Raw genomic sequence first — 13,513 nt, 5'->3', positions numbered from 1 at the left:
AATGAGACCATTAAATCAAAACATGGGTGTTGCCTTCTCTGCAAACTGTTACAGTAATTTTAGACACTTCATTTTCAATCTGCTGTGAAAATTCAAGTCATGATAAAGGTGTGTTTGCTAAGTCAGTAGCTGGAGCATAGAATATAATCCAGCTCGTCCTGTTTTAGCAATACAGCCATGACTTTCAACTGCCTATAATCAGTTTACTTATCCCCACAAATACTATAACAAAGACTGAAAGTCCAAAGTGGACTTTATTTTTTATTTTTGTTTTACGAAGGATGTGCCAAACCTGTGAAATAAGGTAATCAATTTGGCGTGTAAGATCTATGGCATTCTCATTTAGGTTCATCTAAGATGCACTGTATCATACAGATTCGATACATCAAGTTTCTAATGAAATTCCAGCCTCTCCCTCAAGAGTTTTTGAGGAGGCCAGACATAAGTAAACTTGTACTTTAGTGTTTAAACCTGTAAATCTTTTTGGATCCTCTGTTTCTGCTTTGTCCAGTTCAGTTTTATAGTGTTTCATTCTCTTTATAGCTCTGCAGGTGATTGGTGGAAGTGTGACAGTGGTTCAAGGAGGTACGGCCATCTTACCGTGTCATGTCACTGATACCAATGATGACCTGACACAGATTACCTGGCAGAGGAAGATGAGAGAAAAACCTCATAATGACAATTTTATTACTATCCAACCCAGAAATAGACTCCAGTTTGTCAATGGACGTGATGATAGATTTAAATATATCGGGAATTTTAACAACAAAAATGGAACTCTCCAGTTATCCAATGTTGCCCTGAAGGATGAAGGCAGCTACACGTGCATCTTCACCCTGTTTCCAAGTGGAAATCAGAAGACTGAGATTCCTCTGAACTTGCTCGGTATGAAAAAACATTTATTTAAAATACTCTTTGTGTTTGTGTGTGACATAGAGAAGGAGTTACTTTCACCATCCTGCTTGCATGTTGATTTATTTAAGTGCTGTAACTCTCCTAGTGCCTCCTTTCACAAGCATCAAGGACAATCTTCCCACTTTGGGCACAGAAGAGGTTTTATTTGCTACCTGCACGGCTGCTGGATCGAAGCCTCCTGCAGTGATGAGGTGGCTAACTGGTGCTTTGGGAGACAAAGTGAGGACGACAACAAACTCCACCCAGTGTGACAACAGCACGACTACCACAGTCAGCTCTCTGTTTGGTGTTCCTACGAGAGAGATTAATGGTCACAAGGTCCAGTGTGTCATTAGCGGTGACTCCCTGACTAAAGAAGAAACCCTGCCCTTCCCCATACAGGTCTACTGTGAGTATCATCTATTACGGTAATAGAGTTTATTATTTTCCCTCTTTTGTGTCACTTTCCATTTAATAATTTTAATTGTTTAATTTGCTATTTAACAAGGTGCACAGCCAGACACACACACGTTTACATTCAACCATAAGGTAATGCTACTGAACTGAAATGAGCAAAAACCTCTTTTCACAGTATGAAATTACTCTGCCATGAGACAAAAATAGTTTCATTATCTAATGATAAAATACATTTGTTTATGAATAATGTAATGTCTATCCTTTCAGTTCTTTTTACAAACCCTACATAAGTGTTTTTAACAAAAACAGACACACACTTTTTTATAACAAGTAGCATTAAGTATTAAATTGAGACACGTTTCTCCTTACTTCTCTATGTTGAGTGGGACTGTAACATTTTACCTCGGCCACATAAAATAGTAACTAAAGAATATTAAAATAGAAAAAATATTATTGTTTGATCAGTAATTTTAGTTGTTTGTTGTCTGTATGCATAGAAAAAATAATAATAAAACCCCGTTAACAGTTTCCACTGCAATAAGCCTTATTATGAGAGTTTATTTTTGACTCCTAAACAACAGTATAAAATAAGTAACACAACGGTATGCTTGTTTAGAACAATATACCTCAAATTTAGAGTTTAAAGCTATAAGTGCCCTTTTTAACTGTATTCTAGATATAAGATCTTGGATGGCAGAAAACTTTTTACAGCTTAACCAGGACAAAACTGAAGTTTTAATCATCGGTCCCGAGGCTCAGAGAGAGAAACTCTTGTCTAAATTAGAGGCATTTTCACTATGTCCTTTGCTACAAGTGAAAAACCTGGGTGTTATTTTTGACTCTGAGCTTGGTTTTATCCCACATGTTAAACATGTAACCAAAATTGGATTTTATCATCTAAAAAATATAGCCAGAGTTCGCGCTATTCTCTCTCGGGCCAACACGGAGATGCTGATGCATGCTTTTATTACCAGTCGCATTGATTACTGTAATGCCCTGCTCTCTGGTCTTCCTAAAAAGAATATTTCAACTTTACAACTTTTACAAAACTCAGCAGCTCGTGTGCTGACGAAGACCAGAGGGCGGGCCCACATTACACCGGTTTTAGAATCGCTGCATTGGCTCCCCGTGTGTTTCAGGGTAGATTTTAAAGTTCTTTTATTGGTTTTTAAATGTCTTAATGGTCTTGGGCCTTCTTATCTCTCAGATCTGCTTTTACCATATGAACCCTCACGGACCCTGAGGTCCTCTGGTACTGGCCTTTTAATTGTCCCTAAAGTCAGGACACATACTCACGGAGAGGCAGCTTTTCAGTGGTATGGTCCTCGTCTGTGGAACAGCCTGTGGAGGAGCTCAGGGCCGCAGAGAACGTACACGTTTTTAAGAACAGGCTCAAGACCCACCTTTTTAATTCAGCTTTTACTTAACGTTTATTTATTTTATGCTTTTTTATTCTATCCGGTTATTCTATTATTAATTTAGGCTTTACCTAATATTTATTGATTTTATTCTTATTCATTTTTTAATCTTCTTACTTTATTTATATTTATATTTATATTGTATCCCGTTCTTATTTATTTTATCGTTTTACCCTGTATATAGCCTATTGCGTCATATCTCCAGTGTTTCCTCGGAGGGGGCTCTCTGCACCGGGGCTGTGATCGACCGTGGCTGCTGGGTCTCTGGGGGTCCTCTCAGCCTGGCTGGGGGGCTTCTTTGCCTCTCTCCTGCTGTGTGCCCGGCCTGGAGGTTGCGGTCTGTGACCGGCTCCCGGTGCAGACGGCTCCCTGTTATAGTGTTTCCTCATTTGGCACATGCGTACCCAGCCCAATTTTACGCTTTAAGTGTGTGTGTGTGTGGGGGGGGGGGGGGGGGGGGGGGGGGGGGGGGGATATGTGTGTATTCACATTGTTTATGTTAATGAGAGTGTGTGGAGTAAGTTGGAGGGTGGGGTGGGGTGGGCTGCTTTTAACCATGTAAAGCACTTTGTGCTACTTTTTTTTTTTTTGAAAAGTGCTTTATAAATAAAGATTGATTGATTGAAGTGTATGTAAGTGAGCCAATGAAAACCATGAAGCAGGAAAAGAACTGTTTTCTAAAATGGCTTTAAAACAAAATCTAAACTAACCAAGATTTACTAAAACATATGTGAGATGTTATTTTGATAGCATAAATATTTCCTCAGTTCAAGATTAACACATTTCTTGCTCTATTTCTTGCAGTGTCTCCTACAGAAGTGAACATTTCAGTGATTTCAGAGGACTCATTTGAGTGTGTGACAGAAGCCAACCCAAATGCAAACTTTACCTGGAGCAGGTAAAGTATAAATATTTCTTTTACTGCCTAAGGCATGTTTTTTAAGTAGAGTGTGCTAGTGGTCCTATCAGATTTAAGGTACCATAGCAGAGTTGGGTGCGAAGAAAAGTTTTCTGATATGTATCAACAGATTTTTGCTATATTTGGGAGATTAAAACTATCCAGAAACCCTGTCTTTGCACCACCACAGATCTCCTCTACCAAGACACACCCACGATATCTAAAATCTCTCCCTCGGCTGCCCCTGATAAACACTGTACCCAACACCTAGGGCATCTCCTGCACATGTTATTTCTTCAGGATATTCTTATTAGGGCTTCGTGGGTTAAAGCCTTGCCCCAGGGATACCCGCTCACCATTTGCCTCGTTTCTGGGTTGGGCCTTGATAACCCCACCGTGAAAACCTACTCTTCATAGGGTTTTCTGAATGGCTCTTTATCTGCTTTTCACTAAAGACAAAGACTTTGTCAACTGCCTTTATTCCCCCACAGCTCAAGCTGTAGTCCAAGTATTGTCTCCATTAACATGATGTTTTGTGTATCCATCGTCTTTATGTGAATAAAGAAAAATACTATCACAAAGACTGAAATTTGTTTAACTTTTCATTTAACTTTTGGCACAAATCACAACTCACTCACTTTATGTATATTTAATGTTGAGCCTCATTCATGTTTTTTATCAGATCTGGGCAGTCTTTCCTGGAGTCTGCTGTCAAAGAAGAGGGTGCAAAGCTACAACTGCTGAGTCTGACCGCTTATCTAAATGGCCTCTATGAGTGTGAAGCAGCTAACTCATATGGAATAAAACATGGTCAGCTCTATGTGCATGTGGCATCAGGTGAGATCAGTTTGGATTTAGCTGTGCAGTTTGTTCAAATTTATCTTTTGTTTCTCTTTTTTAGATCTGAGCTTTTGTGGATGTTGTGTCATTTAGATGTTACTCTGTTTGGTTTTCTTGTTTTCTCCTATTGAAAGATATAAACAGAGACTTGAATATCTAGACTATGAGTAAAATTATTCCATATAAATTTCTCTCCATATTTAAGCATTTTCATCATGCCCTAGAAGTTAGAATTCCTTGGAGAATAGTTACGTTAAAGAAGTAGTTCGATTACCCTAGAGATAAGTTAATCAATCAATGAGTGATGCTCCACCCAGTGTAATACGACCAGTTCTTTAAGCTAACAGCATGTCTTAGCTTGAAGTTCTTTTCATACCAAATTTGTCTCACATTCTTTTCTATGTCAGATCTTGTCTGTTGGAAAACATTTTTCAATGTGTTGGATACAGGTGTCAGGTGGTGTTTGAATACTGTCCAACTCATTTAAATGTGAAATATAAAACTAAATTCCAATAAACAGAGAAAACGATTAATCATCTCCTTCTCAATATATTCTTCCTTCTTGTGTCTCTGCAGGAGCATGCTCTGCTGCTTGGGCCTCATTTGGTCTTTTGCTTTCCTTGAATGCCATTGGAGCTACATGGTTCTTTTATAAATCCGGGTGTTTTCAAAAGTGCTTAGAACAATAACTCTTTGTGCACTGAATACGTAGCACTCTACTCCTAATATTAAAGGATATGTACACAATGTACAAATAGCTTTTGAAGTTTTAGTGAATAAAAATAGGCCAAGCCTCAATTGCAGACATTGTGCGGTTATATTTTGACTGGCATAAATGTGATTGGACCTGAACCGGAATGATGTCAGGGAAACTATGGAAGCCTTTTGAACAGCTCGTAATCTAAAACTTACAACATCCTCTTAAAACAATGAATTCATTCTCATGTACTGGGTCTCTGATGTTTTATTTGTGATTTGAAAATATGTGTTGTACAGGGAGAGCAGAATTATTAGGCAAATGAGTATTTTGTCCACTTCATCCTCTTCATGCATGTTGTCTTACTCCAAGCTGTATAGGCTCGAAAGCCTACTACCAATTAAGCATATTAGGTGATGTGCATCTCTGTAATGAGAAGGGGTGTGGTCTAATGACATCAACACTCTATATCAGGTGTGCATAATTATTAGGCAACTTCCTTTCCTTTGGCAAAATGGGTCAAAAGAAGGACTTGACAGGCTCAGAAAAGTCACAAATAGTGAGATATCTTGCAGAGGGATGCAGCAGTCTCAAAATTGCAAAGCTTCTGAAGCGTGATCATCGAACAATCAAGCGTTTCATTCAAAATAGTCAACAGGGTCGCAAGAAGCGTGTGGAAAAACCAAGGCGCAAAATAACTGCCCATGAACTGAGAAAAGTCAAGCGTGCAGCTGCCAAGATGCCACTTGCCACCAGTTTGGCCATATTTCAGAGCTGCAACATCACTGGAGTGCCCAAAAGCACAAGGTGTGCAATACTCAGAGACATGGCCAAGGTAAGAAAGGCTGAAAGACGACCACCACTGAACAAGACACACAAGCTGAAACGTCAAGACTGGGCCAAGAAATATCTCAAGACTGATTTTTCTAAGGTTTTATGGACCGATGAAATGAGAGTGAGTCTTGATGGGCCAGATGGATGGGCCCGTGGCTGGATTGGTAAAGGGCAGAGAGCTCCAGTCCGACTCAGACGCCAGCAAGGTGGAGGTGGAGTACTGGTTTGGGCTGGTATCATCAAAGATGAGCTTGTGGGGCCTTTTCGGGTTGAGGATGGAGTCAAGCTCAACTCCCAGTCCTACTGCCAGTTTCTGGAAGACACCTTCTTCAAGCAGTGGTACAGCAAGAAGTCTGCATCCTTCAAGAAAAACATGATTTTCATGCAGGACAATGCTCCATCACACGCGTCCAAGTACTCCACAGCGTGGCTGGCAAGAAAGGGTATAAAAGAAGAAAAACTAATGACATGGCCTCCTTGTTCACCTGATCTGAACCCCATTGAGAACCTGTGGTCCATCATCAAATGTGAGATTTACAAGGAGGGAAAACAGTACACCTCTCTGAACAGTGTCTGGGAGGCTGTGGTTGCTGCTGCACGCAATGTTGATGGTGAACAGATCAAAACACTGACAGAATCCATGGATGGCAGGCTTTTGAGTGTCCTTGCAAAGAAAGGTGGCTATATTGGTCGCTGATTTGTTTTTGTTTTGTTTTTGAATGTCAGAAATGTATATTTGTGAATGTGGAGATGTTATATTGGTTTCACTGGTAAAAATCAATAATTGAAATGGGTATATATTTGTTTTTTGTTAAGTTGCCTAATAATTATGCACAGTAATAGTCACCTGCACACACAGATATCCCCCTAAAATAGCTAAAACTAAAAACAAACTAAAAACTACTTCCAAAAACATTCAGCTTTGATATTAATGAGTTTTTTGGGTTCATTGAGAACATGGTTGTTGTTCAATAATAAAATTATTCCTCAAAAATACAACTTGCCTAATAATTCTGCACTCCCTGTATACTTTGGTTTCAGCCAAATACATTAAAGTTGATTCTGTGCCTCACAGTACAGATGGACAATGATCCAAAACACACTGAAAAAGAAGCCCAGGAGGTTTTGAAGGAGGCGTAGTATTCTGCAGTGATGGACTCAGTCCCCTGGGCCCTGTTTCAGGAAGCCGGTTTAGTGGAAAAACTGAGTAAGTATACCCTGAGTTAACGAAAACTCTGGGTTTTCGGTTTCACAAAGCGAGTTCAGCTGCAGCCTGAGTGAGTCACTATGACGACACACTCCGTGAAGCTAACCTGCCCCCTAGCAGGTTTACTACAACTAACCCTGACTGTCTCCGCCCCTTTGTCGGAAACCTGACAGTAGGAAGTGTCGGACATGGCGTGCCACTTCCTTGAAGAGCCAGTAGATCGTGAAGCCCAAATTCTCCGCAGAGCTCTCCGCCGGGAGAGAGTGATCAGAGCGCGTTTGGACATTTTATCATTTCCTGATGATTTTCTGTGCGAACGTTACCGTGTCTCAGCACAATCTATAATTTATTTGGATAACATCCTCAGGCCATATATTACGCATGTGACACATCGCGGACATTCTCTCAGTTCTGTACATATTATTTGTATTGCACTTCGGTTTCTTGCAAACGGGAGCTTTCTGTATAATATTGGTGACGCTGAGCACGTTTCCAAGGCTACCGTCTGTCGGGCAGTCAGGAATGTTACAGTTGCACTGAAACGTCTCCTGTACTCGTTTGTGGTGTTCCCCGGTCACAGACCCACAAGATTTATCAAAGAGGGATGCCACAAAATTGCAGGTATCAGGATGACCAAAACTTAATGTATGATGTGGTGATACTTGGACTACTACTTAAATTGCACATTTATTTTCAGGGTTCCCAGGCGTGATTGGCTGTACAGATGGTACTCACATTCCAATCATTGCTCCTTCAGTAAATGAAGGAGACTATGTGAACAGGAAGTCTTTCCACAGCATTAATGTACAGGTACATAGTTCCCTGTAGCATGTCAAACTAACAAATTATTTCATTATAGTAATGGATGCTAATTTGTGTTCTCTGCACTGTGAAGATCATATGTGATGCTGCCAACATTATCACAAATGTGGAAGCCAAGTGGCCAGGCTCTGTCCATGACTCACAAATATTCCGTGAATGTACACTGAGCACAAAATTTGGACATGGTGAGTTGAGAATACTTTAAAATATATAAAGACCAATTGCTTCAGGGACATTTGAACTGAAGTGTACCCTTCTGTCTTAGGAGAGTTCACTGGCTACTTGCTTGGTGATAGGGGGTATCCATGTTTACCCTATTTGCCTACCCCTTACCCTGACCCTGAACCGGGCCCACAGCAGTGATATAATCTGGCTAATTGCAGGACAAGAGCCAGAATTGAAATGACTATCGGAATGCTTAAGGCCCGGTTCCAGTGCCTGCAAAGACTCAGGGTCACCCCAGAAAGGGCATGTGACATTATTGTGGCATGTGTGATTCTTCACAACATTGCCACAATTAGAGGAGAACACTGTCCTTCTGAACCAAACATCAGCAGTGATCCAAACCATGAACATCCTGACCCTCCCACGGACATACAAGATGGAAGCGCAGTCAGAGACACCATATGTCACAATCATTTCTTTTGACCCATCACCTCAACATGTTGAAAGAAGAATAAACAGATTTTTTGTTCAACTGGCTTTATTGGTCGCCTGTATTTCCTGTACACAAAGTATTAAAAGATGTAAACCTCATAAAGTGTCTCTGTTGCTTCCTCCTCTGTAACAGCTGTCAATGTTTCTTCATTATTTTCCTGTAGTAAAGAAATAAACAACATTGCTGTTCTACTGTAAACTCATATAATCTGTGGAGTATTAAGAGTACTCACAACTGCATGTTGGTCTGGCTCAACAGGAGGCTGCACCAGATGCAGTACACCATCACCATCAACTGATAGAATATGAGGTTTATACAGGTCACTTATAACTTACAAGGGACCAAATGGCAATTAACAAACATACCAAGCACCTTACACTTCATTGTCATTATGCTCTCAAAGACAACCAAGACTGAGGGAAGGCAAAATCAGTAGGAAAATAACTTCACTACAAAATAATCCATTATGGTAAAGAGTTTATCAAATGAATGAGTAGCACTGCAAAGGTGACTGTGAAGAAAGGATGTATGCACATCATGTATTATTTTGAATTTACCCCCTATGTAGGCACTTGTGTCTTGCGGGGTTATTGACTCAGAGGATGTCCCCGCAGAGATGCCTTCGGCCACAGGGCGCCCACTGTTTTGGCTGAGGGCCAACTGCTCAGCCTCTGTGAGTGGTGGTGGTGGAGGACCCCCACCTGTTTTTCGGGCCTCCGCTTTTTTTCTGTTGGCTATAACGGGCCACATTTGAGCATACAGAGTAAGCAAATATGTACTTGTAATGTGCTCAGATAATTTCAATAAGTGCTTACAGAAAGAAAATTAATGTAGCCTCTAACTGCAATTGATTTACATGGGACAAACAGACCAAGCACTATGGCTCATAATACAATTACACCTTACCTGTTTGGACTATATTTTTATATTTCATTTTTACTTGCTGCCAGGCACGTTTGGGGCCTGTTGGGTTGCACCTGCGCTCACATCACATCACAAAATAAAATGTATAAAATAACAAATAAAATAACATATGATAAAATAACGTGTTAAATGGGTGGAAATCCCTCGATCAATGTTTAAATTAACACTCACGCATTGACTCTGTCGGCTATGTTTTGCCATGCATGCTTTTGCAGCTGTGGCTGTGTTACTTTTTTCCGCGGAATTTGCATGTTATCGGCATATGCTGCCATCGGAATTTCGGCCTCAAGCGCTGTGAAATACATTGACCGCGCCTTCTTTCCCTCCGTCTCCATGGTGACTCGCTTAATCTGTGCTCCGCTTATCAGGGCTTTATGTATCCTCGTCCGCGCGCTTCACTTGGGGTTAAAGCAACTCCGCGTTGATTGAACTAATTGTTATCAGCCTTTCTGAAACGGAATATTCCGAGTTGGACAGTTCGGGGTTACTCAACCGTGAGTGTCGTTTTTCACTCTGAGTTTTCCAAACCGGCTTCCTGAAACAGGGCCCTGATGTCACTCCAACTTGGCTGGATCTTACATCCTGAACACAGGATGTAAGAGCCAAGAATAAGAAAGTGAAAAGCCTGAGATTAAAGGGCTTGGAAAGGATCAAGAAGAGAAAACCCATTCTCCAATGATCTCTAAGACTTCACCCATTGCCTACAAAGGATACAATAAAGTATTCAAACCAAACAGTCTGTTTTATGATTATGTTTATGTTTCTCCAGTTACAGTTCAGCTTCATGCAATACAGTAGTTTTGTTCAAAGCCTTCAATTAAAATTACGAGTTTTGCACTTGAATTGCACCTTGTTTGGTTTTCTCTAAAGAACTGAGCAGTTCAAAAGTAAATCTTTTTCTTTCTTTTCTTTCTTGATTTTTGAGGAATTAAAACTCAACCGTTCTTTCTAAAATCTGCAGATACGCTAAAAGTCTTTGCATATTCTTCTGAAACTATCCAGACAGCACAACGAAGTATTGCAGACGTATACCTGCTCTGTCAGGTAGTGGCAGGTAACAGAGATGTGGTTTATCTCATTAGGAAGAATGTGTTTCTGTGGGTTAGCGCTGCTTTACCTACATTTCACCTTTCTCTTCATAACTCACACAAAGAGGGATTCAGGAGCTTTAATTTGGCTTTCTTATCAGCAAGAAGCAAGTACAATAATGTTTACCTCCACTTCACCTGACAATTCTGCTGGGGAGGCATTAGGTTGCATTGACATTGCTTACCCACTGAAAAAGATTGAAAAATGTCCTGTCCACCAATAATAATGGATTGGATTTATATAGCGCTTTTCAAGGCACCCAAAGCACTTTACAATGCCACTATTCATTCACTCTCACACACTGGTGGAGGCAGCTACAGTTGTAGCCACAGCTGCCCTGGGGCAGACTGACAGAAGCGAGGCTGCCATATCGCACCTCTCTGGCCAGCACCAGTAGGCGGTAGGGTAAAGTGTCTTGCCTAAGGACACGACAACCAGGACAGAGAGCTCGGGGATCGAACCGGTGACCTTCCGGTTACAGATGCACTTCCCATCTGTAACCTCCTGTGGAGGTTGGAAAAATTCGATATTTCATTTTCCACTATTTAACCAGGTCAGTCACTTGGTCCAGTTCTTCCTGTGACTATTAAGCCAATCACCCTCCTCTCAGTTTTTGCTTATGTGATCCATGGCCAGAGCTGGCAATTTCAGAGCTAATCTTCAGTTATGTTTGAATATACACAAAAAAACAAAACAAAAAAAACTAGCTTCTACTCCGTGGCTGCTGGGTGACCCGTCATCTGGGGCTCTCTTCAGCTCTTCCCAGGAGGGTGGCACAGATGCCCCTCCGATGATCCTCCTTGGGCTCTTGCACTCTGGGAGCCTCTGGATGTCTGGGGCCTGGATCTCCTTGATGCCTGCTTCATGCCCTGGGGGATGGGGCCATGGCTCCCCACACCCCTAGCAGATCATTACATAGATAAACCTTTTGAATACAAGCCCGCTGGTCCACACAGGTGTGCTCACAGGTGTGCACACGGGTATTCACTGTTCATTGACAAAAACTACCCCTTTCTTCGCTGCTACCTCAAAGCACATTGTGCGCTGTCAGTCTTGTGTGCTGCACAACAACATTCAATATCTAGTACTATTATTTACACTTAGCTAGATTAAAGCGATGGTGTTTTGTTTATTATGCTGCTTGTAGAGTGGCTGTGGCTCAGGTGCAGCAGCTCAGCTACTGATTGGAAGGTTAGTTGTTCGATTCTTGGCTTCCCCAGTCTGCATGCCAAATATCCTTGGGCAAGATACTAACCCCAAGTTGCCCTCTGATGTGTTCATCAGAGTGTGAATGTAGTTTAGTTTGCACTTGTGTTTAGAAGTGCTTGTATGAGTGGGTGCAAATGGGTGAATGAGGCATGTTGTATACGGCGCTTTGAGTACTCTGGGAGAGTAGAAAAGCGCTATATAAGAATCAGTCCATTTACTCTTTTTGCTTGTTTTCTCTTTTTTTTCTTACTCTCTCAACAGGTGATCTGGGAGATATTTTCGTTTTAAGTGCCCTTTCTTACTGTCCCTCTTCTCCTCTGTTTTTCTTTTTCCTTCCTCTCTTTCTTTCTCCCTTTCCTATCCCCCAACCATGCCTGTCCTGTCTGTAACAACTGAAAATAAAATAAAATAAAATAAAATAAAATAAAATAAAATAAAATAAAATAAAGGTCGATCAAATAGACCAATACTGCAAGGCCGTGATGATCCACTTGGTAAAGTAAATCCGTTAGGTAACTTGTTGGCTGTCAGACAATAATTCTCGGCAGCCTTACCCCAATTTCTTTCGGGGTCAACAATCAGGATCAATAAAGTTTTATTGAATTGAATTGAATTGAATTGAATTGAATTGAATTGAATTGAATTGAATTCTGATGGCTAAAGAACCAAACGGGACAGGCAAAAAAAAAAAGGAACCTTCATAAGCAGTTTTTCTCTTTTTTTTAAAATAAGGAGACATCAGCACAGTCAAATGACAGACAGATGTTATTCTAATGCTTGGGGTCTTGTAGTGTCTAATACAGGCCCTGACTGGGGACACCTGCTAATACACAGAGTAAAGGGTCGCCTCACCATTATAAAGAAAGTAGGTTAAGAACATAAGGGCATAATATATTTGAAAAATGTTGAAATAAGGGACACAGGGTTGGATGCATTAGGTATTTGGGCATCAGGCACCGGCCCATTTTCGATGTTTAAAATAGTAAATCACTGACACAGTTTCTGTATTTCCAACACACAAACCTCACAGTAGAAATGACCCTAATTATAGCAAATGCTAAAGAAGTGTTAGAGATACAGACGAAAAATAAGTTGTTAGATTGTGTTTTCGACTGTCTCCCAAGTTAATGTTTCGAGGTGTGTGGCATTTGCACCTGCTAGACCAACCCAGACCACATTATGATTTCAACTGACATCAGGTATGGGTCCAGCCAGCCTAGCACTTGTTCTGCAGTTGTTTAGAAGTACTTTACTGCCCCCGATCGAGACATATAAATCTTTGCATCACTTACCTGTAAACCCCCCCAACGCTAAAAGTTACCATGGAATCATTATTGAATTGCAGAATTTTCAGGCGGGGAATGAAGCAGCATCCACAGACAGTTTACAGGAATGGGCAACGTCAGGATCTGCATGACTTAAACTGATACAATGTCACCTATGATGTGACATGAGCTACTTCCCCTTACCATAGGATTGGTTTGTTAACCATACCACCAGAAGGGGTGATGTGTGGTGGCTTTGCTGGGGTCATAAGCTGAGAGTTAAAATCCTCTCTGACTGGAAAGTAACCTGCACACTAAGCTTCTCTCATCGTGCATTTTTG

The 13,513-nt window shown here is 41.0% G+C and overlaps 1 protein-coding gene across 1 annotated transcript; it reads left to right on the top strand.

Annotated features, from left to right (window-relative positions):
* Positions 1-357: 357 nt before the first annotated feature.
* On the top strand, positions 358-9,874 carry LOC308409942 (nectin-4-like; the record flags this gene model as incomplete). Its single annotated transcript, XM_080902936.1, has 9 exons — positions 358-445; positions 544-885; positions 1,001-1,303; positions 3,534-3,627; positions 4,310-4,464; positions 7,074-7,205; positions 7,903-8,015; positions 8,101-8,212; positions 8,293-9,874. 6 exons carry the CDS (start codon positions 358-360, stop codon positions 7,136-7,138), a joined length of 1,047 nt encoding a protein of 348 aa, XP_080759062.1. The 3' UTR covers positions 7,139-7,205; positions 7,903-8,015; positions 8,101-8,212; positions 8,293-9,874.
* Between the last annotated feature and the right edge of the window lie 3,639 nt (positions 9,875-13,513).

The sequence above is a fragment of the Rhamphochromis sp. 'chilingali' genome, assembly GCF_963969265.1.
Source record: "Rhamphochromis sp. 'chilingali' genome assembly, chromosome: 14".
Classification (NCBI taxonomy): Eukaryota; Metazoa; Chordata; class Actinopteri; order Cichliformes; family Cichlidae; genus Rhamphochromis; species Rhamphochromis sp. 'chilingali'.
Note: the sequence above shows the minus strand (reverse complement) of the source record. Positions and strands in the feature narration are given on the sequence as shown.